The 12,656-nt window shown below is 32.6% G+C and overlaps 1 protein-coding gene across 1 annotated transcript in view; it reads right to left on the bottom strand.

Moving 5' to 3' along the window:
- Positions 1 to 2,974: 2,974 nt before the first annotated feature.
- The window catches only part of LOC130903677 (putative uncharacterized protein DDB_G0277255), a 54,259-nt gene continuing 44,577 nt past the window's right edge, over positions 2,975 to 12,656 (bottom strand). Inside the window, exons 6-10 of the mRNA XM_057815903.1 lie at positions 10,655 to 10,996; positions 8,839 to 8,995; positions 8,653 to 8,779; positions 8,267 to 8,461; positions 2,975 to 4,145 (exon numbers count right to left, since the gene is read on the bottom strand). Coding sequence (XP_057671886.1) covers positions 4,045 to 4,145; positions 8,267 to 8,461; positions 8,653 to 8,779; positions 8,839 to 8,995; positions 10,655 to 10,996 — 922 coding nt within the window. The 3' untranslated portion in view covers positions 2,975 to 4,044. The remainder of the gene's footprint in view (positions 4,146 to 8,266; positions 8,462 to 8,652; positions 8,780 to 8,838; positions 8,996 to 10,654; positions 10,997 to 12,656) is intronic.

Genomic DNA, 12,656 nt, shown 5'->3' with positions numbered 1-12,656 from the left:
GTTTGATGTGATATCTTTCTTCTGATAATTTGTTAGTTTCAAAAGCTACACACGTATCACAGATATCTTTCTTTGGTTTGTACAGAGATAGCCGTTTTTGATCGAATTCTTTATGAAATGTTGCAATCGAGACATGAACTTTGTGTGTCTTTCAGTAATCATATTTATAGAACTTGATCAAATGGTCTTTAGAGCCCTAAACGGGCTCTAGATAAGGTTTTGATGTAGAAGCTCTACAATAATATGATTCCATCTTCGGTAGAGACTCAAAGAGGTATTGGTATTGGGAATTTCATTTGAATTTGTTGAAGAATTTATATTTCTGTCTGTGGTCTTTAACTCATCAATTTTTGTCCATTTCTTGATCACCCACTCTTGTGTTCCTGTGGTATTGAGAAACATCGTCTTACATACCCTTAGTTTCTCTTTGCCCAAATAAAATTTATTCGTGTATGATCTTCTTGAAACAAATAACTTCTTTTCTGCAAAGGTATATTGCCAAAATTCTTTGAAAATGTTTCCTCTCTCCATTTGATGTTTTTACTGTCGTCACTCAACTTAACAGTAGTATGCTTGTTAACCTATTCAGTAAAACTTCATTCAATGCTTGGTATCTTTCTTTCCTACGACTTTTCCAACACTTCTACACTTTATTGAAGTATTATTTCCGATTCTTAGACTCTGAACTTACCTCCTAAAATGATTTTCCAAAACTATGACATATTACTAAATGTGAGATTAAATATGAAAATTGATTGTCAATGTCAATGTCAATTATCTTCTTCTTCTTCGTCGTCTTCTTCTTGTTGTCGCTCGAAAATGTTCAATTAATTGTCATCTTCCTTATTATCGGTCATATTAATCTCCAGAATTTCAGGATCGTATGTACTTTCTTCATCAGGATTACGTGGATATATTGGAGCGTTACGGCAAGCTTATCCGTTGCCACAAGCTAAAGAACATAGTAGCCCTAATTTTCTGCATCCACAACCATTTTTGCAATTGCAAAATATTATGTTAAGTAGTTCGACTGATGCTGGAAGTCCAGTACCCAGCCCCATTCTTGATGTTCTAAATTCTTCCCTAACCACGTTTGAATTTGATAGTAGACACCAGTTTATCCAAATTGGAAATTTCCTCCAATGCTCTAGAAACAGTTTTTTTTTAAACAGCGCAGAAGTATAGTGTGCATTTTAGTACGAAGATATTGGTCAAAAACTTTTGGAAGATTAAATTTGTGTTTCAATATTGCCTTTGCCAACTTTTTTAAAGAAAATTTCCGGTTGATGTGATTGAGTACGTCCAATTAAAATAACGATCAAGTCAGTATCTTTTCCTATGATGACGGCAGTCATGACTATACGCTGCGCACTCTACTGCGGTCCACACGAAAAATGGTTGATTGTATGTAAAAAAAGTTTAAGCAAAAGTTGTAGAAAATTTTATACTCTACAACTTATATTATAGATACTAATCTCATTTGAGCAATATGAACCGAGATATTTGCAAAAAACCGATTTTGATGACCTTTGATCTTAATACGCGGACACGATAGTAATGGTTACTTTTGAGACAATATTTATAACCACAAAACAAAGGTTTGTAGCAATTTTGAGATTATTATCTTTCATTCCGAGGTTGATCCTTTTTTTTACCTAATATGACTGGGCTATTACGCATTTCGCCGATTAAGCCGACGATATACTTGTAATCAAAACTTGAACGTATCACTATAAACAGTGAATTTAAACCTCATATTTTATATAAAAACAACTTACAATTCAACTTTAAAAATCCTTAAAAGTGTCTGAATATATCGAAGAAATGTTATTATTTACATTTTATACAAATTTGATAACTTACAAATCTACATGTTACAAAAAATATTATTGCGTTAGTTCCTATTGTTACAAGTTAATATAATTTTAAATATAACGTCATTTTTGACCAGCAAAAATGTAGTATTACATTCAAATGCTGAAAACTAAATATATATGCTACGAAATTCTGATATACGAGGTCTGGCTATTAAATAACCTGACCGGTTACGAAAAAGGGTTTAATTATAAAAATTATTCTTCATTCGAATGCTCCCCTTCAATAATCTCCCCTCCCCTCGCCACACACCTTTCCATACGTTTTTTCCATTGATCGAAGCAGTGCTGGAAGTCTTCTTTGGTGAGTGCCTTTAGGAGCTTTGCCGTTTTTCGCTTCGCCGCTTCCATCGACTCAAATCGAGCCCTTTTCAAAGCAGATCTTTTTCTGACCTTTCAAGGAAATCTGAGCAGACCCGTTGACGCGAGAGCTTTCGGTCAGGAGTCAGATTTTATGGCACCAACTTCGCACAGACTTTTGTTATGTGTAATTCCTCGTGTAAAATTTTACCGTATCGTATCTAAAGAATCCTTATTAGTTTTAGAAAGAAGATCAATGAAACTGTGATTCTACTGAAGCTTCCCTGCAAATTGACATTAAATTCGACTAATAAATTTTCGAAAGTTTACTACCGTTGTAAACAGACTATTTCATCAATATAAGAAAAGTTTCAAATATTTGTCCAAAAGACACCAAATATATCATTTTAATATATATAATGCTTCTACTTAAACTTTTAATTATTGCATAAAGCTAAAATGCTTAATTTTACAAGTGAGGTTTGAACCTCAAACGTAACTTTAAATCACAGATCCTGTTTTTTTTTCACGTTTTATACATGGCGGTTAACGACAAATTTTGGTTTAAACATCACCGTTGGTCAGTTAGAAATGGAGGATCCGAACCTAACTTTTTCAAATTGCTCACATTTTTACGATATTATAAAGAGTTTTGATGAAAATTTGCACTTCATATTTGATGAACTCAACGATGATGATGAAGAAGTTATTGATAATGTCGACGCGCCGAGAAACCAAAAAGTTATTCGTCCTAGAGCAAATCCTCAAATTCTCTAAATTATTTTTTAAATTTCATTGTGTTTCTTTATAAGGTTAACCCGAAGTACTACTTCATTGTTAGAGAAATTGCAAATTGTTCTTTATTCAATTTTACCAAGACAAATTTAAAACAAATATCGGAAAAACTTTAATTATATTTCGGCGCTAGTGAAAACTGACAGAAAAATGTCTGCTTAACTGTGAGTTGTGAAATAGAGCAATAATGTTTATTATTGGTTTAAACTAAAGTTTAAGCCATAATTTAAACCTTAATTTAATCTCAAGTTTTACCCTAGGCTGCAAAATTGTTAGGTTATGGAACATCTTATGTTGTATTGAGAGAATCGAATGATATTCAGAATCAATTAATAGTATACCGAATAGAATACTTTCCACGAAATTTTCAGATTCAAAGCTAGAAATATGTAGCTTAGGTGTATTGAGACCAGTGTTATCTGCCACGTCTATTGGAGGCTGTAAGTTGGCTCCTTTAGAGGCATCGAGTCCAATTTTCCAGTTTCTTTTTATTTAAAAATTACCAATTGGAAATTTTCTTAATTAATATTTATCAGTGAAATCCGTTCAAAATAATTCTTATAACCATTTTCTGTAATTTCTAGTTTGTATTCGAATTTTTATCTCATGTATTCATGAATGTTTCCTCACTGAGTGGATATGTGATGTTAATGTTAAGTATAATCAATTTAACATCTTCATATTCATAGCTTCGGATTTCGCACTCTACCAAATATCTGATTTCATATCCACTTGAATCCATTTTGATGATATATAAAACCCAGTAATACCTGTAATTTAGAAGTTTCCACAGTGTGGTACTATTAATCAACTGTATAATTGCATTTATTTGACTTTCATTACACATCGCACCTCCGCTCAATTAGTGTCAATAAGTCGAAAAATAAGAGTGCAATTAGTGCCAGAAAACTAATCTCAAATTTTGTCATGTACATAGTTACTATTGCGGTAATTATGTGGGTCAAGTCAAGGATTAATTTCAAACGCTTATTACTCGATAATTTTTTTTTGACTTGACACTATTTGACCGGTATTTCCTAGCATATATATTAAGTTCAAATTTATCCAGATTTTCTCAACGTTTTGTTAGGTCCCGTTGTCGAGGATTTGAAGTTGTTCCAGGTACTGTAGCTGCTTCTTCTACAGCTTGTAGTTGCTTGAAACGTTTATGTTTTCCTGCAATAAATCAAGTTATTCATACACAGTTGGTAGAAACATTGAAATTACAAAATAAACACTTTAATCTAACTCACAATTTCGATAAAACGTTGTGATAAACTTGAACAAACTTAAATAAACTTGAGTAAAATTGTATAAACTTGAATAAACTTTAATAAACTTGGATAAACTTGGATAAACTTGGATAAACTTGGATAAACTTGGATAAACTTGGATAAACTTGGATAAACTTGGATAAACTTGGATAAACTTGGATAAACTTGGATAAACTTGGATAAACTTGGATAAACTTGGATAAACTTGGATAAACTTGGATAAACTTGGATAAACTTGGATAAACTTGGATAAACTTGGATAAACTTGGATAAACTTGGATAAACTTGGATAAACTTGGATAAACTTGAATAAACTTGAATAAACTTGAATAAACAAGGGTGATTCCTGACACACCCTCTCGGATTGTTACGTCACCAAAAGTTTTTCTACAACGCTGACATTCTCATAGGGGTGTAGCGCAAGTGATAAGTTTGCCACCACTTTTCGGCCTTTTCGGAAAGTGGAACACCATTCATACACTTGAGTCTTGAAGGGACACTTATCTCCGAATCGCTACAGTAATAAATTTCCGCGGATTTTACATTATTTTTGACCAAAAAACTTTATCCAACAGATACTGGTACATCCTTCTCGCTCATAGCTTCTCGCTCATAAGTGAATATGGTTTTACATCAAACCAACTGTACACATCTCAAAAAATTACTTAAGTAGTAAACAATTTGAATTTTTCTTAATAATTAATATTCAATTTTTTTTATTATTCTTGTAATTGCTACATATATGATTCTCCTGTACGTGTGTATGTCAATGAACTCTTAAACAGCTGGACCGATTTGAATGAATTTATTTGTATGCGTTTGGGTGGCGTCCTGGATTAGATTCACAAATCAGCCCATCAGATGGCACTGTAATCAGTGTCTAGGCTATTTAATCTATACTATAACTGTATGCATTCAAGTGAGAGCTTTTACATTCTAAAATAAGTACGATAGGTAGCGTTGTATTTTGTGTGCATACGAGTGGATCGGTTTTTGGATGATATTGTTCAAATAGATCGACACTGACAAAGCAGTCAACTGTCCTGTTGAATTTTTCAATTCGTTGTATTTACCAGGAATGCAACACATAACTTGCTATTAAAAATTGACTCACTATTATTTTGCTTCGGAGTTTAAATGCCAGCTATAGAACGGTACAAGATTATTCATAAAAAAATATGGGCAATGTTTTTGAACGGCAAATTCTATTCAGTCGTCAGCAATTTCCAATTCGCTTGGCACTTGCTATCAATAAGTCACAATGTCGATTTGTGGATTGGATATAGAAAATTCGGTCTTTTCACATGGCGTGTTCTCGCGTTGGAAAACCGTCAAGTTTATTCATTTATACTCAAAATATTGTTCATCAACTCTCATTAAGATAAAATTAAACAAACATAATTGATTGGAACGAATTTTGTTTTTAGTTGTTATTTCAAAATAAAGAATAATGAAATTATCATATTATTTGTCTTTCATTTCATACATATCATGCAGGACAACGTATGTCAGGTCCGCTAGTATATATATAATGTGGAAAATATGTTTTGGTTTCATTTTTTTGATCATTCACTAAATGTAGACATGCCACTTTCCCAAATGATTTTAGGCATTCTACTAAACATTATTTGTACTTCTAGAATCAACATGCATCGTAGTCCATTCTCCATTCCAACAATTTCTGTAACATCCTCTATCACTAAATTCATGCAATTGAATTTGATCAATATTAGGTGCATCAGTAGTTCAAATAAACATTGGTGATTGATGTCAATACCCATACCGTTTTAGGACAAACTCCTACCTCTTAAATTTTCTCAAAAGCGTAACTTTATTTACATATTGTCGAGTTATTTTTTCCTCGTTAGTTTTCGTTTCATTTGTATTTGCTACTAAATCTTCTTTAGTTGAACTCTCTGGTTTTCCAATTTTCAAATTTGCCGCTTTTCCTATAGTTCAGAGATTATGATAATATTTTAAAAACAAGTCATTCACAGATAGTCTTCTAAAAAAAGAGGATTATTCGAACCAACTTCTTCTTTTATAGGACATGTTAGTTATTTTGACTAATTTTTAAGTCAATTAGTAATTTTTTAAACGAGGGTTGTTTGTATTTTAACCTCCGATGGGCTGTCAAGAAGAAACGGGTGATTATACAAAAAGATTCTATCATCATTCTATTTCTCCGCATAATCACCTTGATAATTATGTCATTTATCATATCTGTGAAGAAGCTTTCCAATATCCTTTTCATAAAATTAGCCGCCTTGATTGGAAGTCAGTTGTGACGGTTTCTTTGAGCTCCACTGATTAAATTCGGGAAAAAAACTATGGAAACCGCTCCGTGCTAAGTCGGGACTGTATGATGGTTGTTCGAAAATATCCCGTGTAAATTTCTAAAGGAGTCGTTGGATTATACGAGCGCTTCGAGGACGAGCATTGTCAGATCAGAACAATTCCAAAAGTCATGGTATGTCTCTTCGTTTGTTTTGAATAGGAAGGTTCGTTTGTATTTTGTGGATCTCGTTTGAGAATTTGTGTGCATCCTTTGTAGTAATTGTTCGTTCATTTCAATAAAATCTTCTGCATCAGTATTGTAGTGGTCGAAAAACTCTAAAGCTGCACTCATTTGGGAGTTTTGGGGTTGTCAGTCAACACCGTTGGGACCCAACTAACGCTTCAATAATACACTTACGCTGAACCTTCGAGCTTCCCTTGGTCAACTCGCTGAACACTGGATTCATTCTTCGACGAATTCCCTGTTCCCTTTTGTCTCCAAGAAACTAATAATAACCACGGCCATGCTTATGTGATAGAAACTCAACGGGAATTACCTGTTGGAATAGCCAGTGATTTGAGCGCAATTGCCTGCTACTTACACCAAACACCTGCTGTATTCCTGGCCATCATTCTCTGCGATGAGATGTTTTATAAAAACAACCCTCGTAGATAAGAATATATAGTTTGTTTTATCATGGTAATTATGTACAGCATGATCATGAGTTATAAAAAATAGATGTATGCAATGTACTGGATTTTTCGCTTTAAATTTCTTTCTAGCTTTGTTTAAAATAGAGATAAATGAAATTGATTCCAAAAAAATTCCATTAAAAAATATATTTACATACAAATACATTTTTTTCAGAGTGATTTCACAATTGAAATATATACAGGGTGATATACAACTCTTTCGTTTTGAAAATATGTATTAATGGTTAATAGACACCAAAAAATAAGAAAAAAATATATGTGATGGTCTCAAAAAAGACATTCGGTGTGTTAAAATCAGAAATACATTCATATTTTTGCAATATTTTCATTATTTTCTCAGCTTTATTCGTGATAATGAATATTACTTTTATGACGTCACTTCCTATTTCACCTAATTTTATTTCCGCTTATTCAGTGACAATAACTTTAGTTATTGCCTCTGCATGCACTGGTAGCAGCTGTATTTCAAATTTATATCAGTAGATGTTCATATTTTTGATTTATTCGAAAAACAAAATGAAAATTAACAATTTAGAATATTTTGTGCCATTTTTTTTCATCCCTTTTTCATAAAATTTTGATAGAATGGAAAAAACGATTTTGAACATCTGACAAAATGGTAAATTATTAGAATTTGTAGGTGGTGCTTAACTATCGATTAGAAAAAGCATCTTGATTTTGTTTTTTCAACTTTTGAATCGTTTTATTACATTTTTTTCGGCGTTTATTAAAAATCTTCAGACAAATTTGTACGTTTTTATCGTATGTATATACCTAGACGAGAAATTTCAACATTTCCACGTCATTTTACAAAATATAAAGTGTCAAAAGACGTTTTTTAAGTGAAAAATATTAGGTCCCTTTTCTTGGCGACCGTCAGATATAGAGTTGTGTTAATATGTTATTGACCTGTATATATTCGTAAAATCAGTTTCTAATTATGTTTTATGTAATTCCTAAAAAAATAAGGAGCTAAAGGAATTCAGTCCTTTTCTAACCGGTTTTGTAAAAGTAGTCAAAACAGTTGCTTACTTGCTATTTTAATCATTATTATACCCCACCAAATGGACCATCCCCATCCCACTAAACAAAATAGAACTGTGAAACACTGGCTGACGCCTATGATCAGATTGATGATAAAAGCTCCTATTCTTGGCCTGGGTCCGTCTTTCTGGGAAAACCTCGGTATTCCAATACATAGATTAAGTATTCCGCTGATAATAGTTCCTGAAACAAAGATTTTCATTCTATCCATCATTACTAAATGTGAAGCAACAAATCTTGTAGGAAAGAAACATATTCATTTCAGCAACAAGATAAAGTTTTCTACTCTATTGTTGATTTTAATACAAATGTACCTCACCATATTTTTTGATGCCTAAATCAAAATAAATGAATATATCAAATATTAATTTTACCTGATCCTGGACCAATACAATTGAGAATTAAACAGAACCAAGCCAGGCAGATTGGAAGAATTGGGATAGCCCCTTTCATATGTGAAGAGTGCTCAACCAAACTCAAATCTATGTTTGGACGAACATCCTAAAAAAAAATATGTTAGCAAAATGATTATAATTAATAAAAACCTGGTATACAATTACCTCCGGAGGAGGAGCAGTAGTCGGTGTTAAACTTTTTTTCTTACTAATTATGGAAGCTTTTCTTTCGGGCACTTCGAGTGGTTTATTTTTTCTGCACAAATTCATACAACATACTGTGGCCATGAAGTTCTTGCAACATTGTTTCGAACATTTATTCCTGTAAGTAGATTAGTATACCAATGATTGAAAGGAATAGAAGGGAAAAGAGTATCATGTTAGAAATTACTAATAAAGAAGAAAAAATAATATTACAAGTAACACCTGCTAATAAATAAAGAATAAAATAGAAGGAATCTAAGAATTTCACATTACAAATACAAAAAAAAACAAATTGCTAGGCAGTATTAATAGTGAATACAGAAAAAATGGAAATATTGAGATTAATGGAGATAATTGGAAGAAAAGTTGAAGTTAAAAATTAGGATGCAAAAGAACTAAATGAAATATTTCCTACGAGGATGGTTCCAGAGGTACCTAGCCTAACCTAGAGATGACCGGTTGTTGCTTGAAAAATAGGTATCACTGTATTACAAAGTACAAAAAAATATAAAGCATATGTTTCAATTTTGAAGACGCTACGTTGTTTAGTATTTGTTTGGCTTGGCAACCATCAATAGTGAACGTTTTCAGTGAGTTTGTAAACATGGAAAAAATTGGCCTTAGCCCAACCAATATAAAAGTTGAACTAGAATCTACTCTGGGTGAGACTGCTCCTTCGTTATCAACAGTAAAATATTGTGTTGCTGAGAGAGTTCAAACGAGGCCGTGTGACCTGCAATTACCAGCATCGCAGTGGTCGACCAAATGAAGTGACGACTCTATAAATGTTGAAGAAATCCACAAAACGGTACTGGATGATCGTCGACTGAAAATGCGCGAGTTATTAGACATGGTAGACATTCCAAAAAGTGCAGTGCATCGTATATTAATTGAAAATTTGGACATGAGAAAGCTTTGCGCAAGATGGGTGCCGCGTTTGCTCACAATGGAACAAAAACAACTTTGTGAAGATGTTTCCATCGAGTGTTTGACAATATTTCACACTAGGAAAGCCCAATTTTTGAGCCGTTTTATAACCATGGATGAGAACAATGGACTAAAAAGAGAAAACTGGTTCCAATGAATACAAATACCGTTCCACCTGCAGGCAAAGTCATAGCGTCGGTTTTTTTGGGTTGCGCCTGGGATAATTCTCATTGACTATCTTGAAAGAGGAAAAACTTTCAACGGCAAGTATTATTCCAACTTCTTGCAACATTTGAGCGAAGAAATCAAGCAAAAACGGTCGAGTATGACTAAGAAGAAAGTGTTGTTTCATCAAGACAATGCACCAGTATATTTTTTCAACATTTTTTTTATTTTTTTTGTTAAGTCAGGTATTTCTGGAACCATCCTCGTACATTACATTAATACAATGTCATTACATCTTAACCTATGCAGATTCTTACAGAAAGAAATAATAGTCTAATATGGCAATATTAATAAATAGGGAAAACAAAAAAAAACAGAAACCTTGTATTGAAATGAACTCAAAAATAGAAAAAACAACTCTTCAAGTTTCGAATACTAGATTGCAAAAGTCATTATTGAAGATACTTTCAAGGACTAAATAATTTTAGGAATAAAAAAATGCATAACAATAAACAAAACAAGAGGTAGGTACAGTATCCTTCATCTTTGAATAAGAGTCATCAAATACCTAAGAAAAAATATAAATTACTTTTGATAATTCATAATTTTATTGAAACAATTGGAGTGGTTTAGCTGGGAGAATGATAAAATGAGGAATTAATACAATTTCAAAATCATGAGTTACCTTGCTGGATGGGATAGACTATCAGCTCTCTCCACCCAACTTTCTTTCCTCTTTCCAACTGGAAAGCACGATGAAGCGTCTCCAACTTTTTGCTTCTTAAAACAGTTAAATCTTTCAATTAGTTTAGGTTTCTTCTGAGTTTCATCTTCAACAACAATGGAAGCGGGTGCTTGTTTCCTCTTAAAGCAATTGAAGCAACTAGCATCAGTCTTTGATTTAGAATTTATTTTACAGCAACCGCACATCTTAGAACTGCAGTTTGTGAAGAATCTGGAACACGCATTTTTCGGAGGAGGTTCCTTTTCAGGTTCATTTGGCGGTGTAGCTTGACCCGGAGGCAAACTGTAAAGAAAAATAGTCGCTACTTTACTATTTTACTGTGATTTTTTAATAGCTAGGGTGTTAGTTTTATCTATATCGAAAGAAATCGCTCAAAATACGACTAAATAGATTGTGGCAACTATTGTTAAATACTGCACCCTTCCTAGAACGTTGAAAAATTAGATTCTTGGTGTATAAAATACGCTAAACACCAACTAGGATGAAGAATCAAGACAAAAAATGAAATGAATATTCACAAGTTATGAAAAAATACAATAGAATGTTCATTGTAAAAATTCTTTCATACGTCTAGGCTTACTGGTTTCTAAAGATGGGCATTTTAAGATTATTATCTGTTATTTCTTTTACGTAAAATTAAATGGTATACAATAATTATGTTTTAAAATCCATATTTCGTTGATACATACAATAAAAAGTCGCTAGAAGTTTCACGACGCGCTTAAAAATCGCATCAAAGATCCTCTATCACCTCATTGCGGATTCTACCCCATAACGCGTCTTTTAACAAAATTTTGTATTCTATTTTCGGATAAAATTTCAAATTCAAAACAATACCTTGAAAATACAGTAAAAAGTATAAAAAAAACCCAAACCAAATAAATTAATATTTTGATAAAGTTCAAACAGGTGGACACCTCAATTTTTACCTGTTTTTGAAACAAATTTATAAAGAAAAACCACACCGGAGTGCACGGTAATGAACAAGCTGATCACCTGGAGAAACCAGGGAGAATTAGTTTCAGAAGACCACGACCTTCAGGTTTCCTAAAAAACCATCAACTTATGGTCATGAAAACGTGGGAAAACGAAAAGAAATCAGAAACATGCAATAAGACCCCAGGTCTGAAGCAATCGGAGAGATTTATTGCTTGGTTTCAAAAAGCCCTTTCATTAAGCAATGGTAAGTTAAGGATAGTTACTGATTCGCTCACTAGACAATCAACAAACTGCGTATGTCTGTAAACAAGATAATTTGCAGATCATTGAATTGATGTAAATTCTACCAAAACTGAAATAAACAGTTTTGTCACTTTCGACTAGAACAAAATTGATCTTCTTCTAGGAAATGAAAAAACGTTGATAGTATGCAGCATAGAAAGTGAAACCAGTTTTGACCCCGACGCCTTATGGGTGTTTGAGTCAAAAAAACGGGCGATCACCATTGTAAGAAAGCTGGAAAAATTACTTTTTTTACAAGAGAGATTTTGTTTAAAAAGTATATCGAAACTTTTGAGGATGTTGAATGAATATGAAACCAAATATGATAAATATATTATTGACAAAGTAAATAATAGAACCCTTATCACTGCAGGCTCAATCCGCAATCTTAATGATAATTCTTCTAGTACCATCTCTTCAGCTATCGAGTAACCGGAATAATATGACATATTATTATTATTAGTTTTTTTATTATTTATATTTTATTGCTACTAAATAAATACCAGTTTAAAATTATAAAATGTTACCGTTGAAATAAAATGTTTTTTTGTAATTCATTTTATCTTACTTTTCATGTACGAGTGTAAAGTTTGACGTCAAAAAAGTGAACCAGAGCTTCGCATTAAATCAAAAGACAAAAAATGTCCACCGAAATTGCGAAAATCGAAAAATTGGAGTATCGAGCCATCGTCAAGTTCCTGTATTTAAAAGGGTTAAGAGG

The sequence above is a fragment of the Diorhabda carinulata genome, chromosome 2 (genome assembly GCF_026250575.1).
Source record: "Diorhabda carinulata isolate Delta chromosome 2, icDioCari1.1, whole genome shotgun sequence".
Classification (NCBI taxonomy): Eukaryota; Metazoa; Arthropoda; class Insecta; order Coleoptera; family Chrysomelidae; genus Diorhabda; species Diorhabda carinulata.
Note: the sequence above shows the minus strand (reverse complement) of the source record. Positions and strands in the feature narration are given on the sequence as shown.